At 41.3% G+C, this 23,151-nt stretch overlaps 1 protein-coding gene and 1 long non-coding RNA gene across 10 annotated transcripts in view; one reads left to right on the top strand and one right to left on the bottom strand.

Annotated features, from left to right (window-relative positions):
* Window positions 1–23,151, top strand: part of SUSD1 (sushi domain containing 1) — a 65,547-nt gene that overhangs the window by 33,715 nt on the left and 8,681 nt on the right. For 5 of the 9 annotated variants that reach the window (XM_072992013.2, XM_020791117.3, XM_078384871.1 and 2 more), the window contains 4 exons: window positions 1,892–1,989; window positions 4,441–4,627; window positions 7,826–7,919; window positions 10,401–10,659. In XM_072992013.2, coding sequence (XP_072848114.2) covers window positions 1,892–1,989; window positions 4,441–4,627; window positions 7,826–7,919; window positions 10,401–10,659 — 638 coding nt within the window. Of the gene's footprint in view, window positions 1–1,891; window positions 1,990–4,440; window positions 4,628–7,825; window positions 7,920–9,897; window positions 9,947–10,400; window positions 10,660–23,151 lie in introns of those variants that run through there. The other 4 variants (XM_072992014.2, XM_072992015.2, XM_078384872.1 and 1 more) reach the window with 2 other exon arrangements.
* The window catches only part of LOC110077736 (uncharacterized), a 172,167-nt gene that overhangs the window by 19,264 nt on the left and 129,752 nt on the right, over window positions 1–23,151 (bottom strand). The gene's annotated exons all lie outside the window — the stretch shown is intronic.

Consider the following 23,151-nt stretch of genomic DNA (forward strand, 5'->3'; position numbering starts at 1 on the left):
TGGCCATTGGACACATCCTTTTTCAGTTACATAATCCTACATGAACTTTTTCTTTTCTTTTCTTTTAAAAATTGTTTTTGGAAAAATATGGGGTGGGATAACAATGCCCACAGTCCTTCAAGCAGTAAGCCAGCCATACTGGCTGTGGGAACTAGGGGAACTGTAGTCCAAATTCTCAGGCTCAACAGTATCTGGCTGTAATCATTTTCTTCAGAGAATTCTGGAAGTTGAAATCTCTGATGCTGAAAATTGTCTTAGAAATTTAGCTTCTCATTCATGGGACTGCTTTTCCTAGAATTTTTCTAGGGAGGGGAAATTGCTATTAAATCAGTTTATTTCTGTCCAGTGAATATACCAATTAATAACTTCTTATAAGTAATAGTTTTAGACAGCAAAGCAAGGCATGTTACCAGTTAAATTTATAATATTGACCCAAGTCCTACCATTTATGCCTGCTACCTAATAACATTGGCATAACTTTCAGTGATGAATTGCTGGAAGACCAGAAGCCATTTTCAGTTGCACACCAGATGCACGACTCAGTGAACAATAGGAAATAACTACACTGGCTTTTTTTTTAACTTGCAGCAATTTGCCGGTGAAAAATATACCAATGATATTATGCAAGAACCATGGTTTCCATTTAAGAAAAACAGACACTGCAGCTATTATTTTGTATTAAATATAGATTATGGGGTTTTGAACCATGAATACATGTGCTCTTTAAAAAACCCTGATTTCATATCATAATTTTTTGAAGTAATAATTATATTGTGATGTGATGGTGAATTCTTTGATGTTAATAGGCCCCACTGATAGGCGTAAGGAATCAGGAGAGAGGTGGCCTATAAATCAGACAGACATATAGAGGTCTGGAAGCACTAGATGCCAGTAGGGGTGGGAGTGAGGAATCTGTCAAACCTGGTCAAGGTCCAAGGTCACTAAAGGAAAGGAATCAATATGTAGACCATAACGTAGAAAGCAGGCTCTTTTGATGAAATGAGGTGTAATAGGGTTATGTAACTGGAAAAGAATAGAGAGCAAAAGAACTTGTAAGATTGTGGGGGAAATGTTTATGAAACCTACTAACAAGAAGAGCTAAATATATGAACAGGAGGAGTTGTTCACTTCAGGGCATGGAGAATGTAAGCAGGAACTAGGAGGAGCCTGAGAGGAATTTGTTTATTAAAATCAAAATTGCTGTGGGAATTATTTCAATTGTGCCTTCTGTTTACATTGCAATATGTTGACACAACAATTGAAAAGAACTATGACAGTAAGTAGGTTAATGTGCCTAAATTCTCAATATTGATTTGACCTACTGCATTTTTCCGTGTATAAGACACTCCCATGTATAAGATGTGCCCCCTCCTTTTCTAACCCAAAATTTCTTTCTTTGCAAGAAAGCAGAGGGGGAAGGCAGGGTTCAAAGGACTTTGATTCCTGCTTTCCCCCTCCACTTTTTGTGAGGGGAAAGCAGCTTTTTGCAAAGAGAGTGGAGGGGAAAAGCACTTTCCTCACAGGAAAGTGGAGTGGGGAAGCCATTCCTTCTTTCCCTCTCCACTTTCTTGAGAGGAAAGTGCTTTCCCTGTCCACTTTCTTTGCAGAAAGTGGAGGGGGAAAGCAGGGATCAAAGCACTTGGATCCCCCCCCCCCATCCTTACTACCGTGCATAAACTGACCCTCATTTTTCCTCTAATTATTTTAGGAAAAGGTGTCATTTTATACACGGAAAAAATACTGTAATCAGTCAGTATTTTTGCTGTGGACCTCTTCTTTGCAATTTTTTGTGTTATACTGCCTCCTGTTATTAAGAAAATACTGCTATAATACAGAATTGATAAATAATTCGTAACTATTTAGCCCCCAAGTGTCTTCCCTTTTTTTCCAGAAAAGAAAGTTGAGTTCAGCAACATCACCTTAGTTAATGGTACCTGTATTAAATGGTGGAGAGAATCAGGAACAGCACAGGCTGAAGAAACCTATGTAGTAAGTGAGGCACAATTTCTAAGTGCCATGGGAAGAGTGGAAATGCATGAGGAATACACCTGGGAGCCCCCTGGGCAATGGCATGCAGCTGGTCAATCCTTCACTTCCAGAAGCGTTGCACTGTAAACCTTCTGATGAGCGAAACAACCCAACAGTTCTTTTTAGGACCATAAATGACATTTTAATTTTACCTTCATTTCATATACATTCATAATTTTAAATTGTGCAGTGCTCTGCTATGAATAACCAGAGAAAGAATGAGAATTACTGGAAGTAAGGCCATGTAACAGATTTTATTTCAGATCCTTGACAGCAGTGCAAGAGAAGCATCATTTATTTATTTATTGGATTTTTATCCCACCCATCTAGACCAAAAGTCTACACATCATACCCTGAGATGTGTATGTTTGTGCCTTTATCTCTTCTAATGCTCAACTTTTCCAGATTTGGAGTAATGTAAAGCTTTTTAAGTCAAGAAACAATAGTGGGACAAGACAGAATATATATAAGCCTCCTAAGACTTTTGTCTAAAACTTGTTAGTAGCATTGAGGCTTCTGTGGGCAAATGAACCACTATATTGGGAACTATAGCAGATGTAGCATTGGCAGGCAAAGGGTAGAAACAAATTAATACTGTACATGCAGCCTGTCATTAGACGAGAAAATGTACTAAAAGGTTATGTGCACAAGAGCTTCTATCAGTTCCTGAATTTTGCAAATGAGCTTGCTTTGTTTTCTAACTGATCCTGAGCTCTTAGGTGAGGGAGTTCCTCTCAAACATGAAAGTCTCCTAAATACATGTTGTTCCAACATATACTGTATACTAGCCCATAGTGCTACAGCATTCTCTGGGTGATTTGCAACATAACTATGCAAACAACAACTTGCCATCCCATAATCTGGGTGCTCATTTTACCAACTTCATAAGAACTGAAGTCAGAGTCAACCTCGAGCGGACTACCTGAACCCACTGAGATTAAACTCAGTCATGAGCAGAGGCTTGGTTACAGTACTGCAGTTTAACCACTGTGCCACAGGGCTCTTCATCACCCCAGTACTAATGTGGTTTCAGCTCTAAGTATGAGTTATCTATAATGTCTGTTTCTGCTGGAAGGTACTTTTCAGAGACTTCACCAGTTAGCATTTAGATTTGCAAATAAAATTTCTATTATGTGGTGAAGCCATTGTGCTTCTCCTCCATGGATTGTTATAACATATCCTGAGATAGATTGAACAGGAGTGGATCATGTATAGATAAAAGAGGTGAATAGATCTATAATTTTATATCAAAGTTCTATCTCTAGGGGTTGTCCGATCATTGCAGGAATGGCCATGCTCCTTTCCTCAATTTCCAGGTTTTCTCTCTCTCTCTCTCTCTCTCTCTCTCTCTCTCTCTCTGCCCATCCCAAAAAAGAGCCAGACAGCTTATCCCCTCATATAGAAATGTTTAAGATTCTGTCATAGGTCTGTTAGGGAACATGTTGATGGAACATTTGACTTGTTGGAATATACCTGATATGAAGCTAGGATTAGAGTGGGAGGAAACGACCTACTGTAACAGCTTTTTAAGGATTAAACTGACCTTTCCTGAGAGTGTGAATCCTAGAACCACTGGTAAAGGATGGTCTCTGAGTCATGGTGTTCCCAAGCACAGAAGGGGTGAATAGGATGGCAGAGATAGTCTTGAGGTGATAGAATGGATGGTTGAAACACTTCAATTGCAGATGGAAGCTCACATTTGTGAATGCCCCCCCCCAAAAAAAAGCACACCAACCCAGACAATTACAAGTACAACATGGGGAGGGCTTGGCTGAAACCTTTCTCCTTAGCGTGCTGGTTGTATGTCTTAAGGGAGCATTTTGCATTGGTACAGCATTCAAAACTGGTAATTCCCCCTCCTGTCAGTCTACTCCTCAGTGGGGCACTTTCTTGCTGTCTAGGGCCGTACCCCCTCAGGAATAATTTGTCAATGGCTATATGTGGACAATAGGCATGTCCACAGCTTGATAAACTACTTCTAAACCCCCTAACCAATGTAGTGGTTAGCTATGCTAGCCATGGGATTCTGGAAGTTACGGTCCATAAAAGCACTTTTCCCAGGTCTGGGCAGGGCGAGAGTCAACAATGGATGGGGCTGCACCAATTTCTTTCTGCTGTCCCCTTTTCTCACAAGTCAGTGTTTTGACAGCCCACAACTGATTGCTTTTGAAATTAGGCTGAGGAACATAGGTTGCCCGACCCACACTTTATTCAGTTTTTCCACTTCTTTCCACTTTGTTTTTCTGCATGTGCAGATTTAATATGGGATATTTGATGCAAATAAAGAAAGCATGGTGTATAGTTATGGTTTTCTTACTCCAAGATGTTCCTCCCCCCACAGAGTGTTCTCACTAGGGATATATACTAAATACTACAAGTGTTTTAATATATGTCTTCTGCACACTTTTATAGATTCATGTCCAAGGTCTACGCTGGTATCAGGAGCAATTCCACCATGAACTGATTCTTAATTTCACCACAGACTCTCAGACTCCGGAAGTATGCTTTAATTTTCTTCCAGGCAGCAATTACAGTGTCAATGTATCCACAATAAACCTGGATCATAATGTTGTAGTCAGCACAAAAACAGAAATTAATGGTAAGTCTGGCATCATGTGTTGTTGTTGTTATTAAAATAAACATATATGAAAAGATGAAACAGTCAAAAACACAGACAAAATAATAAAAGCTGTGACTGATACTATATATCATATACAAGTTTTAACCAAAAACCTAAGCATCAGTTAAATATCGGTTCCTAATATTAGCAGTTTTTTTGCAGCTCTGGTGGTATTATTTCAGATCTGAAGCTGGTTATAATATTTTATAAAATTCCTCAGTATTGTTTCCAATGTTCCGGTGAATTGAACTGTGTTTCATACATGAGTGAGTTATTTCTATTGCCAGGTCTTTGCATTTTGTTAGTTTTTCCAATTGTTTATCTTCAGCTCTGGCACCCCCTGGAATTATGATGTCAGTTGTCCTGCTATTTCTTTTTTTCTATTACTGTTGTGTCTGGTATATTATGCTCAAGGTGTCTGTCCATTTAAACCTTAAAATCCTATAAGATCTTGACTTGATTATGATTAGAACAAGGTCATAACGACAAGTCAGAGGCCATTGAGGATACTGAACTACCTTTTCCATTCTTGCTAATAAATAACCTCTCTCAGCACAAGATTATTTAATTTCAAAGATGCTCATGAAGGGAAAATCCTAATACAGTTTAACTGTGAAGTGCTTACTGCCAATATCCAAGCCAGATCTGCTGCTCAAAATGGTTAAGTCCCCATTCAAAAGCTGGGTGTAACCACCAAGTGAGGGTGCATAGGAAATGAGACGTGGCCATCTGAGGGAGCTCAGGATCAGACTGAGACCCCAGGGAGACTGCATTCACACATCAGAGTGGATCGTATATAAATACCCCCATCTCTAATTGCCACTGATTTGAAGAATTATTTTTCTGATTTCAGAGTGTGTGATTTGTGCACAATGAAACTGCGTGCACACTGAAATTGATGAAGTTATTCTTTAATTGGAGGAGAAGAATTTCTGAGAAAAAGGGGAACATTGTGCTTTAATTCCATTAGACCTCTGCGATTGTTGAATGAGCAATGTTGCCTGATAGCGTCCCTCTAAGCTGTGTTAGTGTGCGTGCTTACGCAGAGCTCCATAGGGGTTGCACATGGGCAACCAGCAGCCAGTTTGTTCACTTCCCATTTCAGATGAAGCCCTGCCCACCCCGGCGCACACAGAGAGGAGCTCCGGCACAGTGGGAGAAACTTAGAAGGAATGTTGTTGCTTGATCTTCAGTAACCTTATTTCTCCCACATTGTGGGCAAAAGCATGCAGTAAGCTTCCAACCCAGAAGGTGGCCTTTGTATATTCTTTCTGTTTTTTTCCTGCATCTATAGGCATCCACTAGGTGAAGCTGTTTATCTTCAGCAGATACATTTTCTTTCAGCATCTTCAAAGTTGGTTTCCACCCCACTCCCTTAGGAAGAAACACAGATTTTTGTGGTACCTTTAGAAGTCTTAACTGCAGTGATGCTTTCTTCCCCTACCTGTGCGGTGTGACTGTCATTTGAAACATCTTTAAGCTCTCAACTTTTTATTCTAATGTATAATCTTGTATTATATTTACCAGGAATTGTGGTTAACTCTTGCATTTAAAATAGCTGAGGAGTTCACTACTGTTCTCGTCCACCCGTCTCTAACCTGCTGTGATACTCTGCTAAATTATTCATCCATCTCCATTCCAGTTCTGCACAATTAGTGACTCACCAAGCCAAATGCAATCTCATCAGACACATATTGTGTCCTGCCAGCTGCTTGATGTTTCTCTCTGCCCCCTCCCCACCTCCCTGGCTTCACTTTTTACAATTCTAGGAAGAAAACAGGTCACAGGCTGGGTCACAAGCTGCACGATCAGTTCTCTTCCTTTTGCATCTCATGGACAAGTAATCTTCTTACACTTGCTGTCTCCAAACCTGAATTTATTGTGCTGATAGTATCCTTACTAAACATGATAGCCCACAATGTCATATTTAGTTGGGAAAACATGTTAGGAGTAATGGTTACTTTGGGGGAAGTGCCTCATTGCTTCCCACATTTTGGCTGCTTTTTGTTGTTTCCAGTTGTAATCAATTGGTGTGTCCCACATGTATGAACACTTTCTTTAGAAACATATCACCCGTTCTCTTTTATTCGGGGGACCAAATTGACCAGGCCCAACTGCTTTTTTGTGGAGTTAGGTGCCGTAAGCTATCTGACCTGCAATGTTTAGTGTTATGACCATTTTTTTTCCAGACACATGGCAAGTACACACATTTCATTTTAATGTGACAAAAGTGGAGGCAGAACTTCACAGGATAAATTCTCAGAAGGGAGAGAGAGAAGTTGTTAGTTGGCGTTTTCAAAAGCGGGGGGGGGGGGAAGAATCAACTAAGAACCCCATTGCCCTTAAATATGAATTGCCATCCTAAGGGTGGGTTGAAGAAGCATCTCCCTTTTGGACCACCTGTATACTATTGACTAAGTAGGTAACTGGAGCCAGCAAGCTGATGAAATATCTTGCCCATTAAAAGAGCTGCCATTTCTGATTTGAAAAAATATATGTGTAGACACCAACATAGATATATATGTCCATGTGTATATGTATACAAACCCTTAGTGAACATGCATTGCAGTGAGTAACTGTGTAAATATGCAAAGGTATGTATTTGTGTGTCCGCAGATACAGCACACCAGACCTGCAGCACATGACACATAAAATGACTGCATAACACATTTCTTTAGGAAGTCCTTAATGCTCCTTGATTATCATTCAACATCTGAGGTTCTAGGCAGGATCCTCCCATTTGCTGATATACACCCAGTTTCCATGAGGACCAGGACCATCTTGACTACAACACCATCCATCCATGATCCCAACAAATCCCAAGATTTCTAGCTGCCGGATAAAAATATATCACTTTTTTTGAAGAGAGATTTTTTTATATTTTCTAGGTCCTGTTTTTTTTTATTAATTTCTTCTGCAGTTTTACGATTAGGTGCACTGATATTTGTGTTATTTAATTAAGGCCACATTTGTATTTGGTTCTTTTTATCTTGTTGCTGTATTATTACAGTATTGCATTAGATCTTACTGTTGATATGATTTCGCTGTTTTTAGGGAGCTCTAATATCTTTATGAAGAAGACAAAGTGTGCACGGTGGGGGCTTGTTGATGTTATTTTTAATTAATTAATTAATTAATGCTGCATTAATAAGAAGAATGTATGGTTCATTTTTTCAGATCCAGAACCTCCCAAAGTAGAATTCATTTCAGTACAAGGTTTTGTGCCATTACTGAGACTTAGGAAAGCAGAAGAAAAAAATGGACCAATAAGGTATCTGAATTCAATACTACGTGCTGGTTTTTATGTACCCAAGAATCTTCAATATTTAAACTTGTTTCATTTTATTAATGTTTTGTTTGGTTTTGAATGCTATGTGCAGCCAAATGAGTTTGTTTCAAGTTCTTTCAAATAGCACTGTAACAAAAGATACTGATGGCTTGGCTAAACAGCCAAATTAAAGTGGGCTGGATCAGGCTAAATATGGTTGCTTAAGTGCTATGAAGCACATTATGCCATTTTGGTGAGATCCTTGCAGCCACATAAAAGGGTCAGGTGGTTTTGGGTCAGGAAACCACATCATACTTTAAGTGACCCTATTTGGCCCATCTCCCTTTAAGAGATCTGCTGGAGTAGGCATTTACTAGCAGAACTGCACTGCTGGTTAAGACCTGCAAACAGAAGAGCTGAGAAAGGAGCAGAACACAGGAGGATTTACACTGGATCCGAGACCAGGAGCTGACCACTATACTGGGACAACGTTAGGCCAAGAGGAGAATTGTCCAAAGTAATTTCCAGCATTGTTAGCCTGGGGTGGGCTTGGATTCATCACAACTTCAGTGACTCTAGTGTCAGTTCTGCTGGTCCTTAGACATTGTGGCAAGTGAGAAATGCACTCTAAGACTTTGGAGATTGTGTCACCAAAGGACTGTCAGGGAGGGAGGGAGGGAGGGAGGGAGGAAGGAAGGAAGGAAGGAAGGAAGGGAGGGAGGGAGGGAGGGAGGGAGGGAGGAAGGAAGGAAGGAAGGAAGGAAGGAAGGAAGGAAGGGAGGGAGGGAGGGAGGGAGGGAGGAAGGAAGGAAGGAAGGAAGGAAGGAAGGAAGGAAGGAAGGAAGGAAGGAAGGAAGGAAGGAAGGAAGGAAGGAAGGAAGGAAGGAAGGAAGGAAGAACTGCTTTGGGGACAAGCTTGTTTCATTTAAGAAGTTCACTTGATTTGGATTAGCAGGCTGATTTCGTTTTTGTTCCAAGATCTGAAATGTGCTTCTGTGATTGAAACACTGCATGCAAGGTCTCCTGTTCCTACATCAGGTTGCCCCCGATTCCAACTGAGGACCTGATCACATGAGGCAAATGTTCCCTAGTTATACCCCAGTTAAATTGTTGTATATATTTCCAGTCACACGCCACATGGCCATTATTACATCATTTTCCCAGCCAGCAGTGTAACTGCAGTTTATTTCCCCCTCACTGGAAAGCTTGTGTTATTTTGTTCCAATGACATATCAGAACATTCCTTACCGGTATTGCATGTGTGAACATCAGTCCCACCAGGGAGAAGGGAGAGCAAGCAGGACCAAGGTGCTGCCACGAAGAAGCGCACCCACCCTGTGAGGCTTGGGGCAGGGACAGCAGTGGGAACCCTCAGTCTTTGCCGGCGGAGGGAGGGAGGGAGACATGGGTTCGGGGCTTTATATTTTTTTTACTTTAGGAAAATACAAAGTAAGGGGCTGCACTCCCCCAGAAGACAAGACAGAAAATAAATCCGTTCCATAGTGTAGCCAGCTTTAATGCTTCAAATAGGAAGAAATGAATTGGTAATATTAAAATAAATGAGAATGTTCATCCAGGTGTATGTACCACAAGGCCGCCATTCAGTACAACAGAGGTATGGAAAGCATCATTAGAAGTGGGGAATATTTGCCTCATGTGATCAAGCCCTGAGAAGGTCATGTTAGTGAAAGGGAGAGTTGATGCGTTTTTCTGTGTGGAACGCATAGGTACATATTACCTTCTCCTGAGGTTCCTGTCATGTACAGACTCTCTCCCTGTCTCCATGCCTGCCGCTAATATGCAGACAGTACCTTTCTTACAGAAGCAATAACCAGCAATTTGGCTGGTTCTAAAAGGTGATTAGACATAGTCATGAAGGCTCCCGGTGGCTGATAGTCATGTTGTGTATACATAGTGTCAGAGTACAGTTGCTGGGAAGTATGAGTGACCCAGTGCTATTGCGTTTGTGTCCTGATTGCAGATTTCCTGTGGGGTTGTCTTATTGGCCAATGTGAGAACAGGATGGTGGACCCTTTTCTGTTCCCCAGTCATCTGTTCTACAAAGCCTTTGGTATGAATATAGTACAACTCCAGGTTTACAGTTGGATTACTGAAGGTATAACGGCTGAAGTTTTGTTTCACAGTTATGCAAATAGCGTGACATTTTGATGTGAAGCTAAGAAATCTCACTAGATATCACCTGATGCTAATCAAGCTGCATCACTCAGCATGCAACAGATAATGCTTATGGAGAGTTTTTAACAGGAGTTTGCTTCCAAACGTTAGCGCTCTTTGCATAACTGCACAACAGGATTTCATCCAATGCTTTCACTTATTTTATTTTATAACAAATCATTCAATGGTGGCCAGTGACAGACAGCTTTTAAATATAGCAGCAGTTTGAAGAGAATCCCTACAGACATCAGAAGGGAATTGGGTGTAATGATGTCTGACACGATTTGGTCCTTTTCTATCTCTTTCTAGCTCTTATCAGGCAGTTGTCATTCCCTGGAGCTCTCAGTGCAACTTTAATTGCTATTCTTCGACTAATGTAACCTACTTCAGCAAAGGCAGTGACTCAGAAAGCTATGTGGCAGCTGAGTTCCCAGCCCAGGCCATTGGTGATGGCACACTGGAGTTTGCCCCAGGAGACCGACTTTACTATGGAAAATACTACAATGCTCCCTTGAAACAAGGAAGGGATTATTGCATTATAGTCAGAACTATCAGTGAGTGGGATGAGGTAAGAGTGCAATTCTAAATTTCTATCCTGTGGTTTAAATGATAATTTTATTTGTTTCTTTTAGATCCTGCCCCCTCAGTGGCTTACAAAAAGTTAAAATTATAATAAAAAATAGATTTAGAATGAGAGTGTTAAGATGCCACAGTATTAAAAAACAATCAAAAAGCCGTTAGTCAAATTTAAAGCAAACACCAAGCAGCGTGAAAACAAAGTACAGAGATGGTTGTTGTGGGGTTTTCGGGCTCTTTGGCTGTGTTCTGGAGATTGTTCTTCCTAACGTTTCGCCAGTCTCTGTGGCCAGCATCTTCAGAGGACAGGAGTAGCACTCTGTGCTCTGGCGCAGTTTGTTTGGGAGTTGAGTATAGCTGTTGGATCAGCTTTGTCCTTTTCAGGAGATGGGTGATTATGGTGATCAGTGTGTTTTTGTTGTGGGTGTCACAACATAGGTGGATACTAGGACCTTTTCTTCAACAGCCAGCATAGATGATGCCAGCATTTCAAGAACTGTCTCTGAGGGTCTTGATGTACGGGACAGCTGAAGTTTTTGGTTCTTACTTGGTTTGGGACCTTCCATGGTTTGGGACCTTACTACTTGTTCGAGTGTCTTTGCCTAAGAACATCAGTCTGCACCACCCAGTCCTCACAGGCCATGCTGTTACACTGAGAGAGGCCAGGAAAACATCTGCTAGAAACCATGCCTTCTTGGTTGTGCCACCATCCCTAGGGAATTGTCTCCTAGTATACCTGGCCTCATCCTTTCTCAGCCTTTGAGAGGATGTTCAAAACAAGGACATTCACAGAAGCCTTTAAGGCAGTGTTTCCCAACCTGGGGGTTCTGACCCCCAAGGGAGTTGCGAAGTGTTTTCTGGGGAGTTGTGGGTCACCTTGTATGTGTTGTAGCCCTTCGTAAATTATTTCTTCCTTGACCTTTCAGAATGGGATAGTAAAGTTAGTGTGCATGTATATGTGTATGAGAAATTGACCCTTTGAGAGAGAGAAAAAAAGCTTCTGCTTTCAGAGAAGGGATGGCTTTGCCCCATTAAAATGCCTTTTTATGCAAATGTGGTGATGGGGTCTCATAGCTTACTTGGCTATTATAAAAGGAGTCATGACTTGAAAAAGGCTGGGAACCACTACTTAAAGGGCATCCTGTTTTATATATTTCATTATACCTAGCCTGCCTGTCTTGCCCTCACTTGGATTGCTTGGCTTTTTTGTTTAAATCTATTGGTTAATTTTGATTAATTTCATTACTTGTTTTTACCTTGACAATTTGCTTTATTTTGTTATATTAGATTGTTCTGTCTGTATTTCTTTTGATGTAAACCCCCCAAGAGTAGTGCCTATCACTAACTGGGCAGTAGACAAGTTTGTGAAATAAATAAATAATTTTAAAGACAAGTAGGGCTGGGCAGATCAGTCTTCCTACCCACCTCCCATTTTGTCTCCAGTGAAAATGAGAGGCTGAAATTCTCGTAACTTTCACTGAGGGCCTGAGAAACTCCCAATAGTTTTCTATTTTGGGGAGTGGGGAGGATGGGGGGGATGTATTATTAAAGGAAGCAGCTCATTGGTGGTTTCTTTTCTCTTTTCATATCACAAATGGTGAGGACACAACTTGGCAGCTGTGCTGTTGCCCACTTTAAAACTGGAGGCTCAAATGCCCTGGGAACTATGGTGCTTTATCATATACAAGTGTTCCCAAGGGTACAGTTTGGAAAAAGAAATGAGCTCCTTGGGGAATTTCAGTACAGTGGTCCTGGGACTGGATGTAGATGATTGATATCAGCATTCCAAGGGCATTTAAGGTTCTAGTTTTAACAAGTAGCACCAAGCTGCTCTTTTGTACTTGTATGAAGAAAGGCAATGGAGAAAAAGGAACACCCAGTACTGTATCTACTCTGCATGTTATCCTATCCAGATTTTTCCCATGCTTCACGAGAATGTTTGCCACACACTCTCCTACTTTAGGAGAGTGTGTGGCAAACATTCTTAGGAAATGTCTTGACATATACTATTCTGAAGCACTGAAAGGCTGTACATGTAAATGGTGGTATCTTTGGATTTTCTGGTAAATCAGTTCGATTACAGCATATCTCTGCTCTTCCCTGCTACTGTTCTCAAACAACTTCAAGTTGTTCCCTGCTGGTCTCAAACTACTTCAGGATTATGGCTGATCAGGTTTCAAGGAAGCTCTTTAGTTATTTGATGTAATAGTACTAACTGTTGTGGTACTGTCAAGTCCCTGATTCTCCAGCTTTAAATTAAACATCCAACTTTGCAATAAACTCAGAATAGAGTCTCTGTGTAATTTCTGGTTTTCCGGTTATTTCCAAGTCACTTGCCTTATTCAGACGAGGGAACCTTGACAGTGCTTTTAAAAATCCTCATCTTGTGAATATGGGGCGAGAGGGAGACATACCTTTTAATACCTTAAAATAGGATTGAAAATATGAGCTTTGAACTAAATTATCCTTTGAGGCATACATACCAAATCCTATTTATATGCTAGAATTAAATATGTAGATATTTAGTGAACAATAGTTTGTTGTGGTCTAGTTTCAGATACAAATTATTTGCTAGATTCTGAGATGCTGTTCTGACTGATTTTACACACTGACCTCACTAGAGGTAGGAACTGGAAAGGCAGGAACTGGAAAAAGAGCTGCGAGGTCGACTGCTCTGCCGTCATCCAGCGCAGAGCATTTAGTACTCATGGTACTCACTATATGGAATACTCTGCCACTGAAAGCATACTGATTTTTGCATGCCTTCTGTTTGCAGTTTAACCTATCCCTTATTGCAAGGAGAGCATAAATACTGCTCAGAATCCTGTGGGTGTTTGTGTAACTCGTCATGGCTGATTGACACGGTGCCAGGGCACAAGTTGTACAGGGGACCAAGAATGGGATTGAGGCACACAGCAGAATTTTCTCAGCCACAACTACCCACAGTGAGTTGTGCTGGATAGTTCAGTGGTCTAGGAATCTGGCTGCGGAGCCAAAGGTTGAGGGTTCGATTCCCCACTGTGCCTCCTTGACAGGGGCTTGTCTTGATGATCCATAGGGTCCCTTTGAGCTTCACTTCATAGATGATCGCAATGATGATAAACACCTTAATGTGAATTCTAGTAGGATTCTGTCCATTGTTATTTTAAGTTATTATATATTACATCTTTGAAAATATGCATAAATAAATACTTAACATGAATGGAGAAAAAGAATGTCTCTGAGCTCCATTCCATTTGGTCCCTGTGCAGATTGGTATAAAACCTCTACTGCCCTAAGCAGTAGATACATTCTTTTTAAAAGTTGGACTATAATCAGAGAGGTTCAGTGACTGCCTGATTCACTGGGACTGAATCACTTTCCATTCTGGCATTACTCTGTGGGTTCATTTTGCTTCATGTTCCACTCCCAATTTCCTTATGTTATTATGCTGAGAATTTATGAAAGAGCTGGCCCAGTTGTTTGCCATTACTTTTAATTTTGCATCCCATCCCTGACAGTCTAGCGATGTGTACCAGTGCATATGCAGAGAGATTTAAATCACGGGACAGCAAGCAATTGTTTCTTGATGTCTTTTTGCTCTTTTAGTTAATGCATACATAAACTGATCTGCTTCAGTAATCTGTGAAAAATGAAAAGCACAGATTAAAAATGGAGGCAAAATGTACCTGCATGGAACTGTGAAACAAGTCTAGAAGTCAATAATGGAAAAATGGTGGACTATTAATATATTGATAAAGCAACCTGGACCCCATCCTCTGCACATAAATATGGGGAGAAATTCAGATGAGGAAGAATATTATGCATGTTCCAAATTATGATTGTTTAGTTATATGTACATGCTGTCAGTTTAGATCAGGGGTCTCCAAAGTATGGCCCACGGGCCACATCTAGCCGGCCTGGCCTTTTTATCCAGTCCATCTGTGTCTGCCTATGTGCACGTGAGCGGTTGGGAGCATGTGCATGTAGTTGGGAGTATGTGCGGGTGGGAGTGCCCGTGTGCACGTGTACCGTGTGTGTGTTCCTTCGGCCTTTGAAAATATTACCAATATATGGTGTGGCCCTCTGTGTGAAAAGTTTGGAGACACCTGGTTTATACTACCTATCTTCAAAAAATGCATGATGTGAGCTTGTCCTTTGTATCAGACTTTACCCATCATTAATTTAGTGCTAGTTCTTCATATTCCTTCCTACATGCTTTTCTTTGTGGTTTGTCTTCTGTGTCTAGACAGGAAAAGTGAGACATGGGAACATTAGCAGGAAACAGTTAACAGCTTAGTTAGCTGTTAAAAATAGTTACCTCGTGGCAAAGTGATTCTGACTTACAGCAGCCCTTTCCAGGTTTTTCTGGGTACAGAATATTCAGAGGTGGCTTATCCTTCTCTTCATCAGGGGCTCTTTGGGACTGTATAGCTTGCCCGAGGATATACATAGGCAGGCTCTTCTCTTCTCTTCCCCCAGGAGGCACCGTGAGGAATCAAACTCCCAGCCTCTGACTCTGTTAACTGTTAGTGAGTCCAAAAATCTAACTGAGTTAAACTTAAGTTGGGATGTGTGTGAACGTTTAATAATTAATGATGTTTAACAATTAAGAACTTGGTGTTGAATTGCCACAAGGTAGGTAAATACAATAAAGCCTTGCCAGAGAGAAGTGGAAAAGTCCCACTGATTATTTAACCTCTTCTTCCCATTCTTATTTTGAACTCTGGAGACAACGAAACAGCTACATGCGTGTTCAGACCTCTTATTTCACACTCTACCCCATCAGATTCCTTCTTTTGGTTACCTCCGCCCCCACCCGCATAGTCTTTTTGAACTCACCAGCAGAATTCCTCTTGTGTATGTTCTACCACATAAGGCTGATTATGTCATAAGCTGCAGCAATTTTTCAAAAATTAAACATTTCTGATTTCTCCCACCGAGGGTCCCAGGGCACCCTGTGGGAATCACCTGCATGACTGGGAAGCTGTTGGGAAGTGTGAGATTGGGGAAATTGTTAATAACTGAAAAATTGCCACTGTCAGGATGATTTCACCAGCCTTACATATCCGAATGTTTGCTGGAGGATTTCGGATGGATCTCACCAAATCCCCAAGTAGCCAAGTTTCCTGGAACAGATGAGCTATTTTTGCAATGTCTTGTGTAGAACACAAGAGAACCACCATCTTGATGCAAAGAAGGCTTCCACCTTCTCAAGCTATCCATTCTTGTTGGTTTAAAATTTTTGAACTAAAGGGCTAATTAAATAATGAAGGCTACCAAGCTTACATTTATCCATTTAAGTTCCACACTCTGGATGTGGCCCAAGGTACCAGCTTTAGAATTCAATGAGACTTTCTCCCAGAAAAAATGTCCCTAGGATTATCTCAATATATTTTTCTGTAACCATATTTACTTTTCATTAGAATATACAGTATATTTCTGGAGATACCTTGAATATAGAAGACAATTAGATATTAGAAGACAAACTGTAATCCTATGTCCAGAAACCTGGGAGCAAAGCCCATTATATATAGTGGGACTTACTTCTGAATAGGTATGTATAGGATTGCATGGTTAGACTTTTTTAATGTTAGAATTTGTTATATAAACCACTACATTAAGTTGGACATATTTGTTATTTTATTTCTCTGATCTGTGCTATTTAAGCTGACATCAGAGAGTTGAAATCAGTTTTTCAAATGTTTCGTTTACTTCTTAAACATTACTTTTTCATTGGAAAGTCCCAAAGCAAGAGCATTTGCTTAGAGCAAGCCTACTTGATATTTTTTTTATTGCTGCCTTCAAAAGAGTACATTTTGTATCTCTTGGGTGATTTAATTTGAATTGTGGGGTAGAGTTCAGATCTTGGAAAGTAACCTTATGTTCCATGTAAAGGGATGTTAAAGAAAAGTTGCTGAACTTGTTCCTTTTCTTTTCCTCACTCATGCTATTTTTTAAAGTAATAGAGAATCAAATAAGGGACAGATTGCCACCTCTTTGTAATGCTACCTAAGAGATAGCCACCTACCAAGAGAGTTTGGAGTTACAGTTTCTGTAATGGCCATAAACCCTTGTATTTTCTAAGTCAGAAACTGTCCTCTGTTCATTAGTTAGTGATCTATTCTATACACACACTTTTAGAAACACTGCTTATGATCTTTTAAGATAAATTAGTTGCTTCATGATAACCTTCAAGTGTGAAATTTCATTTTTTTTAAACAGGGGTGCTATTGCCCTCTGTGCCTTAAAAATACCTCATCCCTTATGTGTAATGGAATTCTAATTTGCAAATGCAGTGGTTAGGCAATGATGACGACGATTCTTCACATATTGTTATATGCCACGATATAACATTGTGCTGTGAAATAATGAATTCTAAAGAGTCCTGTTGTTAACAGCCTTGCTGCATTCTTGCAAACTAAAGACCGTGATTTCCTGTCTTGAATTATTTCATGTCCATTCTTCCCTTCACTGTTCCTAGTGGTATTATCTTTTCCAGTGAACCTTGTCTTCTCATGGTATATCCAAAGTACAAAGCACATGGCACAGCAAAGCTAAACCCTGGTTCTAAGAGTCTCTGTTCATGTCCTTGTTTTCTGTTTTGGATGAGAGCACTGCAAATGTTTCCCATCCTCATTTAATACTCATAATTAAGATTGCAATACTGTATCTGGATGTAGGTCTCATTGAACTCAGTGATAGTTACTTTTGCATAAATATATAAAGGATTGTGTTCCAAATGACTGTAATGCCCACCTCAGCCATAAACATGCAATTTGAGAAACAACTTCCTCTTTTAATCAGCCAATTATGACCACAGGAATTGCTAAAAGACTAGAGAAAGGCAACATTTCTGGGGAAAGCAATCAAGATCTTCCAAATCTTACCCACCCCCTAAGCAGTGCTGCTTTTCATGACTTTCTGCAGCATGATAAGGCAACATAAATGCCACATCAGTTTAAATTCCAGCGTACATCTAAACAGGCAATGCATAGTTTAAATCAAATAAACTGGATTAGCCTTCCTTTAATCAAAAAACTAAATCAGAGCTTGCTCACACATGCCAAAAGAACCCCAATTATATTGATTCTGTCATTTAAACCATTTTATAAATTTCCGTTCACATGACGCTAAAACAACAATTCATATGGCCAGCCAATCAGTTTTTTCCACCTTGCCAGCATGATTGTTTTAAAATGTACTGATCATGTATTGCTTCAATCCTTATTGTTTCGGTGTGTGTGGAAATTGCTGTAAATTACTTTGCCAACAGGGTGGTGCTTTGGGCCACTGCGCTTGTACCCTTAAAAATAATTTTTTAAAAAAGATTAGGCATCCTTCAGTCTCAAGAGACTATGGTAACGTGCTCTGTGTGGAAGACTTGGAACAGCGTCTAGTGTGGCTGAGAAGGCCAATTCAAGAGTGACAATCCCTTCCACAATGAAGGCAATGTGTCCCCTGTCCAGCTCCCTAATTTTGCTGCTTTCAGGACTGCCTCTTTGCCTTGGCCTGCTGGACAAGGGTCTCTTCAAAATGGGAGAGGCCATGATGCACCACCTGCCTCCAGCTGAACGCTCAGATGTCAAGGTTTTCCATCTGTTTAGATCCATTCCTAAGGCCTTCAGATCCCGCTTGCAGATATCCTTGTATCACAGCTGTGGTCTCCTTCTGGGGCAATTTCCTTGCACAAATTCTCCATACAGGAGATCTTTTGGAATCCAACCATCATACCCAAGCCAACATAGACGTCGCTGGTTCAGTAATGTATACATGCTAAAAATTCCAGCTCGTTCTAGGACTACTCTATTTGGAACTTTGTCCTGCCAGGTGATACCAAAAATGTGTCAGAGACAACGCATGGAAGGTGTTCAGCTTCCTCTCCTGCCGTGCACAAAGGGTCCAGGACTCAGTGCAGTACAGGAGTGTACTCAGGACACAGGCTCTATAGACCTGGATCTTGGTATACGCCGTCAGCTTCTTATTAAGCCATACTCTCTTTGTGAGTCTAGAGAGGATTTTCACTTAAAGGTGAGTTTTAAGCCCACAGGAACGCATTAAACAGGGTTTAATGCATTCCTATGGACTTTTTCTTTTCGCATAGCGACGAATCCGGGTAGCGATGATTTTTCTGGAATGGATTATTGTCGCTATGCGGGGCACCACTGTATTTCAAAAAAGCTGTCCCTGCTAACCAAATCAAAGGCCTTTGTGAGATCTATGAAGGCTGTTGTTGATCCCTGCATTTCTCCTGCAACTGTCTGAGGGAGAATACCATGTCAGTGGTGGATCTATTAGCTCGAAATCCACACTGTGATTCTGAATAGACTCTGTCTGCAAGCACCTGGAGTCTCTTCAGCACAACACGGGCAAGCAGCTTCCCTACAGCACTGAGAAGAGAGATGCCACGGTAGTTATTGCAGTCGCCCCTGTCTCCTTTGTTCTTATACAATGTAACAATGTTTGCATCCTTCATGTCCTGTAGTACTCCACCTTCCCTCCAGCAAAGACAAAAGATTTCATACAGTTTGGTGGTGATGATTTCTTTACAGCACTTCAGCAGGGATGTTATCCTTCCCAGGTGCCTTGCTGGAGGCAAGGGAATCCAAGGCCACTTTTATTTCTGCTAAAGTTGGTTCACTGTCCAACTCTTCCAAGACAGGCAGGCACTCGATGTTATTTAGTGCCTCTTCGGTTACTGCATTCTCTCTGGAATATAGCTCAGAGGAGTGCTGCACCCAGTGGTCCATCTGCTGTGTTCGGTCCTGGATGATCACGCCTGTAGCGGACTTCAAGGGAGCAGATTTCTTCTGTATTGGACCTAAAGCCTGCTTGATCCCATCATGCATTCCCTTGAAGTTACCTCTGTCCACTGCTATCTGTATCTGAAAGCAGAGCTAAAGCCAATAATCGTTGGAACATCTCATGGGAGCCTGGTGGACTTTGCTACAAGCAAGTCGAAGAGCCTGCAAGTTTTACTCACTAGGACAGGCTTTGTATGCTGCTGGAGCTCCTCCGAATGGGCTTCGAACCAGTCTGCCATCTTTTTGGTTTTCTTGCCAGATGTGCACAGGGTGGTGTTACAAACAGTGTTCTTGAAATGTTCCCATCATTCAGGTGCATTTGCATCAGCCGGGCCTGGAAGGGTTTCCTCAAGCGCTTGGGCAAATTCCTTCTCTTTTCTTTGATCACAAGTCTTGCTGATGTCAATATGTGGTCTTCCTTCCTTTTTCGTGTGATACAAGCTCTTTGTTCGTAGTTTTATTTTACTGCACACCAGGAAGTGATCAGTATCACAATCAGCACTCCGGTAACTGCATATGATCGTAATACTAGGAAGGCTAGAACATATAATGAGGATCAAATCGAGCTCATCTATTTATTGATTGATTTATTTGATTTATATCCTGCCCATCTGGTATTTTCTACCTCTGATGCCAGTGCTTTGATCTTAGATGTCTCCAGGAAACTCTGTGTTGAAGCTTCGTATTAAGAAACATGTTGCTGACACAGAGATCATAATAACAGCAAAACTCCAGCAAGTGTTGGCCATTTTTGTTCATCTTCCCAATGCCAAAATGGCCTAGACAAGTGGGTCAAGAATTGTGATCAGCACCAACTCTAGCATTAAAGTCTCCAACAATGGCTGTCTCCCGGGGATTTTTTTGATAGTAGCTGCCAGTTCGTCATAGAATTTGTCTTTGACTTCTGTTGTGGACGACAGTGTTGGTGCATATGCACTAATGAGGGTGACCAGTCCTGCTGATGAGTGGAGCTGAATAGACAAGATTCTTTCACTCCCCACAGTAGGTGGAACAATGGATCTCAGAAGAGTATTTCTGACCGCAAAGCCAACACCATGTTCCATGGTCTCATTCAATGGTTTTCCCTGCCAGAAGAAGTTTTTTTTTCTTTGACAGATCCCATGTCTGGCAGTCTCGTCTCTTGCAGGGCAACAATAATAATAATAATAATAAACCTTTATTGGCATACAGCAGAAGAAGCCGCAAAATAAATACAATAAAATACGCATACAGGGTTCGTTGCATGCGAGTGGGGTGGAGAAAATAACAGCGTTAAGCCCCTCATTTTAGAGAGGGCATGTTGCGACGTCTCTGAATAATGGCGTGAACATATCGAGCAGTTGATACAGTAACTTCCTTGTTAGTACCATTTAAAAGGTATTGGGTTTTCTTTAGGTCATCCCATCGCGTGTAGGAGGGGGGAAAGACCGACTGGTGGAGCAGGCGGATATCCATGTACAAAATGCAATGAAATAGCATATGATGCAGAGATTCAGTTTTTCCCTGGCCACATGGTTGCAGGGCAACAATGTCCATTTGTAGTCTACTCAGTTCCATGTTGATGACAGCTGTGTTGTGCACATCGTCTATTTCCTGCAGGTTATCAGAAAAGCCAAGGGCCATTGTCTGAACATTCCAAGTGCCCAACTTTAGGGCAGAAGTTTTCTTATGATTGTTGCATGGTGCAGGGTTATCGATCTGCTGGACAGCTTTTACCCTAAACCCTGTGAAGTTAACAGACAGTGGCAAGGTAGCACTTTACTGGATGGGGACTGCCCAACTTAAGGCAGGCAGTAGCTACCTAGTGAGGTGTGATGACCTCTCCCACCATCGGAAGTAGCCCCTGGCGTCATGCTGTATGCCAGTTGAGCAAAGACATAACCAGTAACTGCTACTTCCCATGTTGTTCGATGCTGTATGCAAAGCTGGAGTGTCCTCTCCAGAGCACGAAGCCTGGGTAAAATAATTTGGAGGATAGGCTGTTACCCAACCAGCAAATTCTTCCTCTCCACTTAACTGAACTAGTCCAATGGAAAGGCAAGAGCCAATACAACTGGTTCCAGCGACGTCGCAGGAGTTGCCAGAATGACATGAACTGCCTCGAGGACTCCGGCTCTGGATTTTGCCTCAAGGTTAACTCCTGAAGCCTTTTCTATCAGCAGATATAGCCACAAGGCAGTGGAGGTTTGAAATCGGAGTTTTCCTTCTCCTAGATGGGCTACCTTCCAAGGCTGAAGAGCCCCATCTACCCGGCCTGCTCCCTTTCAGCAATAGCAGCAACACAAATACATTGCTCAGAAGGAGACACCCTCCCCCTCCCTTGCAGGTGTGAGGGAGGAAAGGGGGGAAAGGCCTGGAGCAGAGAAAAGGATGTTTCTTGCCTTGAATTATCTGACTGTGTTCTCTGTGAAGAACTGTGCAATTAGTTCTTTGCACCTAAGGATGTTTTGGAATTTAATGCCAACCAGCCATGCTAACATAAGAAATTGAGGAAGTAAGGTTTGGAGAGGTACCTGCTTTTCAAAAGGAAAACCCTTCAAAATTCCACTAGGCAAAACCATGTACAGTAGGACCACAGTAGCCGCAGGGGATCAGTTCCAAGGCCTGTGCCCACAGGTGCTGAAAAGTACTGATATGGCAAACCCTATATATAGTATATATTCTCTAGTTCCCTCTAGTTCCCAGTTCTGATAATATATTTTGAAAATGTGTGTTTCTGGGTGTATTTTTAATTTATTATTTTAAGCAGCAGAAAAAACTGAAACTGTAGTTACTGATCCTGCAGATATGGGGAACTTACTGTAACTGCATTTTAAAAATCACCTTGGATAATGGGGCAGTTACTATAATGCATTTATATTTGTTCTTTAAGGACCAAAGCATGATTACTGGTATTTTTCCTTTGCCATCTCAGTGCAAAGCATTTAAAAATCTCTCTTTTTGTAACACCAAACATTGTTTGCAGAAAGAACATGTTAGCTTCATTAATGCTGTTAAAAAGCATTTAAAAGCAAAGTCTGTGGTAACTTGCTGTGGAGCCTGAGGTTGGGAGTTCAGTTTCCCCCCTGTGCATCTCAGAAGAGCCAGCCTGTGTAGGGCAAACTGCCCAGTCCCAGGGTGCCCCCAGAAGAAGGGAAGGTTCAACCACTTCTGGACATTCTCTTTTTTATTTGTTTGTTTGTTTGTTTGATTGATTGATTTATACCCCGCCCATCTGGTCTATATGACCACTCTAGGCAGCTTACAACATAATGTAGAAACAGTAAAACCCAAGAATACTACTTAAAACATCCAATAACAAACTACAATACAAAAAAAGTAAGAAATAAATAAAACGAATAAAGAAAGTTCAAGTACTGACAGGAGGGAAGGCCTGAATATACATCCATGTTTTTAATTGGTTTTTAAAGGTACCCAGCGTGGGGGCCACGCAAATCCCTGGAGGGAGGTTGTTCCAGAGGCGAGGAGCCACCGCTGAGAGGCCCAATTTCGTTTCTTTTCCTTCCGGGCCTCTCTCGGCGTCAGGCTCCTCAGCCTCACCTCCTGACTCGCATGGGTGATCCGGGTAGAGCTTGGTGGGAGTAGGTGTTCCGCCAGGCATCGAGGTCCTAAACTTATCTGGAGAACCTTAAAAAGGGTTGTCATAAATCAGAATTGAAGTAACACAGCTATCATGCTTTAAAAAAAGGTTACCTGATGGC

The sequence above is a fragment of the Pogona vitticeps genome, chromosome 2 (assembly GCF_051106095.1).
Source record: "Pogona vitticeps strain Pit_001003342236 chromosome 2, PviZW2.1, whole genome shotgun sequence".
Classification (NCBI taxonomy): Eukaryota; Metazoa; Chordata; class Lepidosauria; order Squamata; family Agamidae; genus Pogona; species Pogona vitticeps.